The sequence below is a fragment of the Lolium perenne genome, chromosome 7, assembly GCF_019359855.2.
Source record: "Lolium perenne isolate Kyuss_39 chromosome 7, Kyuss_2.0, whole genome shotgun sequence".
Taxonomy (NCBI): domain Eukaryota; kingdom Viridiplantae; phylum Streptophyta; class Magnoliopsida; order Poales; family Poaceae; genus Lolium; species Lolium perenne.
The window spans coordinates 19,119,748-19,127,564 of NC_067250.2; the positions used below are offsets into that span (position 1 = coordinate 19,119,748).

The window sequence follows — 7,817 nt, forward strand, 5'->3', positions numbered from 1 at the left end:
TGAGCTGCCACCAACTTGGGCTCAAACTCACAAGACTGCCACTATGTGGGCTTTGAGATTTATAGGAAAAACTGAAATCTAATTTGGGCCACTAAAAATGAGCCCAATATTTCAACATATGCCATGCAGGAAACTAGTCGAAGCAATCCATCACCTTCCTGACCAGGTATAGGTCAGGTGGCACGCCCTTGCACCAGCTTGGACGTACGTGCCGGAGCATTGCGGGCCGTCGCCCGAGGGACCAGGGCCCACCAGCAGTCCTGGGAGCCTCCCGGCTCTACGTGTTGCCCGTCGCTGCTCGCCGGTGGGTTTTGGCAGGCAACAACATGCCATTCCAATCCTATACCTTTCCTATTCCTATGCTTTTCCTAACCTTTAAATCAAAGGAGCCCTTAGGAATGTGCTCCGTTGCATTTTTTGTTTGCTACTGAGTCGTGATGTACTCCACTCCTTATAGCTCAATTAAAATATCCGAGAATACAATAGTATCCATGATTTTTTTTCCTTGTCAGCTTATTTTTTGGCATTTTTTCTTTCGGATGTTCCTCTCCCATTTGTGCAACAATTTCAAGGTTCCACCATGTGAAAGACTACTTACTGTGCATTCATTATCGTTTCACTGATTGTATTTTTTACATATCTTAAAGACTTAGTTGATTCGTGAGTTGCAAGACTTAGAGAGCTTGATGGTTATCTACTTATTTTAGCTCCACATAGTAGTGTCTATTAAAAAACATTGGCCGTTATTTTGAAGAAAAGGTATTAACAATGCTTGTCTAATTGATATTGATGCTTCATTTCGTTTCTGAATAAATTACATTGGTCGTATTGATACTGATGCTCCATTCTCCTTGCCATAGAGAGCTTGATGGTTATCTACCAATGTACTCATGCTTCGTTCGTTTCTGAATAAATTACTGTGCATAACATCACTGAAGACATGACCAGGTTATGGCACATAAACAGAAATAACGAATGTATGAAACTTAGTACGGCTTTATGGTCTTGTAAAATATTTAATTATGAGCATGCTCATCATTTAACTTATTTTTGTATCATGTTGCAATGCGGATTATTGAAAATATGGAGCTGAGGAGTAAGTTGTGCATTGTGTTTTTTGAGATATTCATGAATGTATTGACTAACATTTAGAATAGACATGATGTGTTTTTATAGTCTATATATTATTTGAGACGCGCATTGCGCGTGCACCTTTACTCCGATATCAATTAATGAACGGAGGGAGTAGTATCATGCACATTGGTACTCATGTGGCAGCTAAACCACACCCGCCACCGAGAGCGAACCACGTCAGTAAAAGTTAACTTAAACAAGACCCACCACTAATAATCAGCTCACCGCGCCCCAGTTAAAAAACAAAAGCGAGCCTGATCCAATCGCATCACCGTATCCCGTCGTCTTCCTTCCACCTTCCCCACCTCCTTCCCCTTTCCCGAGGTTGGCAGAGAGAGAGAGAGAGAAAACAGAGCAGACAAGCGGGGAGCGAAACCCTAGCGAGCGATGAAGATCCAGTGCAACGCGTGTGGGGCGGCGGAGGCGCGGGTGCTCTGCTGCGCCGACGAGGCCGCGCTCTGCGACGCCTGCGACAAGGAGGTCCACGCCGCCAACAAGCTCGCGGGGAAGCACCAGCGCGTGCCGCTGCTCCCCGACGCCGCGCCGCCCTCCGCGCCCAGCGCTCCGCCCAAGTGCGACATCTGCCAGGTCAGTCAGCCCGCCCGCCTCCTCTGCTCCACCCGTCCCTGCCTCTCCCTCTCGAATCTCGTCTAGCCTCAATCTCAAGCAAAGCCCTCCATCATGTGGATTCTGCTGTTGGTCCACACCCATCACTTCTTTTCCCAAGCGTGGGATCAGTTGCTGCGCATAGTTACTGTAGAGCAGATTTTTTAGTACGCGAGTCAGAGTTTCTTAGACAGCTCGCTTCAATATGGCCAAGCAAGCATATCCCGACATGAAGCCATAAGAAGCCAGGAGCATGCTTAAGTGAAAACCCACTGCAGCGTAGGATTGCTTGCCTCATGTTGCGCACCTTGAGTTAGTTAATTGCTACGTTTTAACGCTTCAAGGCCATCAAGCTTGAAACTACAGAATTACATCGGAGCTTGAAGGCTCAAAATGTTGTTTCCTAGTGTTAATATATCGGGACAATACTGCAACTCATTCTCGGGTAGCTAATTTTATTCGAGAGGTAACGGCTTTGCTAGATCAAATGTATCAACTGAGTGATGAATGAGATTAGCTCCTGTTTTTTGAATGGCTCCTAAGGTGAACCATCTTGCTTTTGAAAATGCAGAGTAATGAACTCATGATTTAAGTTTTGTTACCGTCGATTTTGTCCAAAAGTTCATAGCTCACATACGGAACCAGTGTGGGAAATGAATACATATCTCACCAGTTTCAGATATCAGTAAGGGAAGAAAATAAAACTGTAGCAGTATTTGTTCGTTCCAAAGTGCATACCTCTTCTCAGCTGTCCCAAACCAATATCGGAAATAAGAAAAAACATATTGCTTATATCTGATCATGCTGTCCTGGCATGGCCTTGGGTACGGCAGTCGTGTGCGTTTGCTTCATCTTGTTGGCTGGGTTACTGAGCATGTGCGTGCACATGCGGTGCCAGTTTCTGTTACATTTTTGCCTAAACTGTGGCATCGAAGCATTTAAACTGATGTTCCCTTATGAAAGAAAAGAGACCAATGATTGCTTTTTGAGGCTAGAATGTCTGGAGTGTTATTATAACTGGACTAACATATATAATTGAAGTATCAGCTGGTTACATACAAAAGAGTGAAAGACCACATGAAACTAGCAACATAAGATGAACTTATACCAACTTGTTTATTTATAACCAATTAATTTAATAATGAAGATATCAATCAATGCTTAAAAGGGTAGGTACTAGGTAGCCAGTTAGTTTAATTGAATGAAATGAGGTATTGTATTTAACTTGGACAAACTTTCTTCTCATCCTGTTCAACACCAGCTAATATGTCGCCAGTAGAAGAAGCAAACTCATTTTAAGACGACGGAAACAGAACTTAGTAAAGTTCTCTTCAACTATACTTATCTTGCACTTAAAAAACATTTTACAGAATGTTGTGATATGAGGCTTTTTTTCGCTTGTAAGCAACAATCCTAATATGTGTCGGCTAAACATGTTATAATATTTTTGATCAATTCAGTTTTCAAACACCTGTTTATTAGATGCAAATCTGTATGGCCAACAAATTTAAGATGGAAGCGTATATACTATACTATAACTTGCATGTCAACTATATCACGCTCGTGCCAGGCATCAGTTCCTTTTTATTCTTACCAGGTGTTACTTTATGAGTGAGGAATCCTGAGGGCTACAACCCACAAGTTGTCCTACTTTACAAACCGCCAGTCTTGTAAGATGTCCTTGAATAAGAAACAGTAAATTAATCAATGTCACGATTATTTTAGTATGTGTGATGACTTCATTATGGGCCATCCTTTTGAAAAACCATGGGGTGCGAGATTTTTGTTGCTGACAAAATGTCTGCTGAAGCAAAGTTGCATGTTGGAGGCAATTTAGATGCATCTTTAATTTATTTGAAATCCACTTTTTTTTTTATCATGAGCTCCACTATTTGTATATGGTTTGATGTGTATTTGAGCTTAGATGGCTGTATAGATACTGGGCCAATTGTATTATACTACTCCCTCCATCCCAAAATGTAAGGCACACTTTTTTTTTGCACGGTCTTTGATGCACAACTTTTACCCCTAGTATATACCAACTTATATGGATTCAGAATGTATAAGTATGTTGCTTTCATCTTGCAAATCTCCTCTATTTCATATATATTTAAACAAATTTTGATATTATAAGTACAAATCATAGTCAAAGTTGTAAGTTGTTGACCAGCGAAATTTACGGGCACTTTACAATTTGGGATGGAGGGAGTGTATAGTTATTTGGGCTGTCGTACTTGGCTGGATAGTTTGGACGTGGATCCTCTCAAATGAACAGATTATGTATGTTTACTATGGTTGATTGATCTCAGTAGAAGGCCCATGCGCAGAGCACAGCTAATCCACCATCTATTGGAAAACACTGTACTCACATGAATTTCTTTTTTTAGTTTGTACTATGATTCCGGCAGCAAGAAATTTCTGATACATGTTAATTCCATATGCGTAGATCTAAAAATCTACTTTCATTGCAGGAGGCTTCTGGATACTTCTTCTGCTTGGAAGACCGTGCTCTACTTTGTAGAGATTGTGATGTTGCTATACACACTGTAAATTCCTTTGTTTCAGTACATCAAAGGTTCCTGCTGACAGGAGTTCAAGTTGGCCTTGAACCTGCTGATCCAGTCCCACCTATTACTGACAAGCATGTTAACGCTTCCGGTGGATCAGTGGATTCACAACAGAAACACTTGGCGAGGAAAAATCCTACAGTGTTACTTTCAGGTGAAAGCAGTGTATCTATACCCAGCCAAAGTGCAATCAGTGGAGATTATTCTAGGCCGATTTCTGTTCCAAATACCAAGACAGCAATGGTCAACTGGACTATGGACAACAGTGTAATTAGGTCCGCAGAGCATCCACCTAAGTATTTGTCAGATGCAAGTTCAAAACATTTGCTACCTAGTCAGACCACAGGAGCTTTATCCAATCAAATGAACGGAGATAGTGACTCAGCATACAACTTACCATTTTCAGGTGGTAATGGGTCAAATGGCTTACCTGATTGGCCTGTGGATGAATTCTTTAGTAACTTCGAATATGGCCCAAACTTTGGCTTTACTGAGCATGGTTCTTCAAAGGTAATCCAAAATGTTATCTACATGTGAATTGATGTCATGGTTTGCGAGTCGACGAGTCGACTGGTCGTTCTGAGCCGGCGACTCGTAGACTAGTCTAGACTAGTCTCGACTCAGCAAGACTCAGGTTTAATAAAAATATATAATTTCCATGCTGCAACCTATCCTCAAGATCACACATAAATGCATATTTCCATGCTGGATCTTTGCTCCTCCTTGGCCTCCTGTTAGGATCTTTGAATGGATCGTAGCCCTCAGCAGCTTCAGCTTCAGCTTGGCCTCCTGTGAGGGAACAGGGAAACAGGGAGGAGGAGCTTGTGAGGAAAAGGGAAGCACTGCATATCTCAGAGGAAAAGGGAAGAAGAGAGGAGGAGCTTGTTACCTGGTACCTGCAGCAGCCGTGGAGGAGTGGAGCAGCTGCAGCTGCCGTGGACGAGAGCAGACCAGCAGCAGCTGCCGGCGATGGAGGAGCTCCTGGCGGAGGAGGAACTCGTGGCGGAGGAGGAGCCCGTGGCGGAGGAGGAGCCCGTGGCGGAGGAGGAGCCTGTGGCGGAGGAGGAGCCCGGCCAAGTTCTTGCAGAGGCGGCGGCCAAGGGAGAGGCGGCGGCCAAGGAAAGGGTCGAGCGGGATTCAATCTCGATCTAGGTCGAGCCAGGCAAACGGGGCAAAATAGGAAGCACAGAACTTTTTTTTTGGGTCGACCGACCCAAAAACGTCGACTTACCCTGACTAGTCGAGACTAGTCCTTCGAGTCGATCGACTCGAGCGCTGAGTCGAGTCGCCAGCCTGAGTCGGACTTCCCATAGCGACTGGTCGACTAGTCGACGACTAGTCGCGACTAGTCTCTCGACTCGAAAACCATGATTGATGTGTTTCCTGTCTTTTCTTGTTGTCAGTAACATCTTATGCTTCTCATTTCCTTAGATTACTGAAACCTCTCTCTCTCACTTGGCATGAATTTTCTAGAAAACACACGTGGTTTAGTTTGCTTCATTAAATTGAGGACCTTAATATTGTGATATGATTACTAAAGATTACGAGTCGAGGAGTCGAGCCGTGGGGTACCGACTCATAGACTAGTTGTGACTAGTCTAGAGTCTAGACTACTGCTCGACTAGTCGACATGTACTTCAGCTGTAGCTAGTAGAAAATACTATCGTATATAGCAACCATATAGGATATTTAGTAACTAAATCGACATAAGCTCAACACAAGTTACATAACATAATAATGCTTGAACCTAGAAATTCATGGCATAGGCCTCAACTTATCTTGTTTAGATGATGAAACAATGTCTTTGAACTTCAGCTTCATCCTCCACGTCTCCATATTGCTCCATAGCTCTAAACTTGTATTTAAGAAGTTGTGGATTTCATTCTTAATTCCACCGATGCCTCTGGACAGTAATCTATCCCCAGTTGAGTTGATCGACTCGAATACCACGACTAGTCCATGACTAGTCGCTTGACCGCTCAACTCTACGAACTAGTCGAGTCGAACGAGCTAGTCGACAGTCAAGTTAGGACTCATAGACTAGTCGCACGACTAGTCTAGACTAGCCGTTAGACTCATAGTCCATGTTTATACTTGCTGTAGCTTAGTTCATCACAAAGCCCATAGCAGAAGAGTCTTGATTCTTTCCAGCCTCCACTTAGGGTAAATTAGCATCTAATATGATATAGAAGAAGTTAGTTGTTGCTTCCGTAAACGAATAAGCTGATAGGTGAACAGTGAACTTCCAGAGTTTATTCTCAACTTCCCAAGATAATTTCCACTAGACCAAAATTTGTCAAACATTATTCTCAGGCCTAAGACCTTCAAATTGAACTGTGGAGGTGTTTCTGTCCTTATTTGTAGATTGTAATGTATACTTGCTGCTTTTTTCTGAAAGACGTAATCTTTGCTAGTTGTTACTGGCCATCACCTTTTATATTTTGACCGTTGATCATGGTGCACTTACCTGCTGTGACTAATCTTGTAATAATCAATTGCGAAGTTGTCGGGATGCTTGTTCAATAGTTGAGCTAAAATCACAGATTCCTGAAATTTGGTTCTAGATCCCAGTGTCATTTACATTTATGTAATCCACCCGCACTGGGATGCTCCTATCACATACATATGGTCCTAATTCCATTGTTTGTGCTTACAGGGTGACAATGCAAAGTTGGGGAGCGCTGGGGGATCTCCACAGTGCCGCCTAGCTGAAGGCCTGTTTGCAGAAGACCTGTTAGGCCAAGTACCTGGATTTGATGCAGAAGATACGTGGGTGGTGCCTGAGGTTCCCTCACCACCAACAGCCTCGGGTCTCTGCTGGCAAGGGAATTTGCGTTACCCTGTGTACGACAACGCCATGTTCGTCCCTGAAATTCCCTCCCTGCAGAGCTCCCAGGACCACTATACTGTATCTTCCGGCTCCAAACGCCGAAGGAGAGAGTTTTGAGTAACCCAAAGAGCAAGCACAGGAAATCCAGGTCAAGGAGGGTGTCTTGAAAGAGGTTTCCTGTTAAAGCCAAACCGCATAAAACTGGTCTTGTTGATCACTCAAATGGATGAATTCTTCCCTAGTCAGTTAAAAAAAAATGTTGTAATGCTTTGATGATTTTTTTGTTTCTAAAAATCATGGTGAGTGAGTTGTTGTGAGCTGTGAGACAACAGACTTATGAACTGTTAGGTACATTTGTGTATAGGGAAAATGAAGATGAACATCCATAACACCATGTATCATAATTGTACACCTATTGCCTTGGTTACACTAGGGCAATGAACCGAAGGAGTAGCTGTGTGAACTGTTCTTTAGTGTTCTGTAGTACAAAAAAACCTGCTTACAATAGGAGGGGATTAATTAGAGCCAAAATATGGGAGATGAACAATCTGGCCGTAATCAATTCCAGCCAATCAACATTTATAGCCCCAAATTTTCAACCAAGACACTAAAGAAGGGATCTGGTTGATCTGGCCAAATATTGTTGGAAAGAAAATATATGCATTACCAACCCAACGTAA

The 7,817-nt window shown here is 42.9% G+C and overlaps 1 protein-coding gene across 1 annotated transcript; it reads left to right on the forward strand.

Annotated features, from left to right (window-relative positions):
* The first annotated feature begins 1,397 nt into the window (after nt 1–1,397).
* On the forward strand, nt 1,398–7,610 carry LOC127311246 (B-box zinc finger protein 22). The gene is made up of 3 exons (XM_051341629.2): nt 1,398–1,722; nt 4,212–4,817; nt 6,964–7,610. Exons 1-3 carry the CDS (start codon nt 1,522–1,524, stop codon nt 7,252–7,254), a joined length of 1,098 nt encoding a protein of 365 aa, XP_051197589.1. The 5' UTR covers nt 1,398–1,521; the 3' UTR covers nt 7,255–7,610.
* The last annotated feature ends 207 nt before the right edge of the window (nt 7,611–7,817 follow it).

Coding starts and splice junctions, on each gene's coding strand:
- LOC127311246 (XM_051341629.2), top strand. CDS start 1,522: ATGAAGATCCAGTGCAACGCGTGTGGGGCGGCGGAGGCGCGGGTGCTC. Junction 1,723..4,211: donor CCAAGTGCGACATCTGCCAG/GTCAGTCAGCCC, acceptor CTTTCATTGCAG/GAGGCTTCTGGATACTTCTT. Junction 4,818..6,963: donor CTGAGCATGGTTCTTCAAAG/GTAATCCAAAAT, acceptor TTGTGCTTACAG/GGTGACAATGCAAAGTTGGG.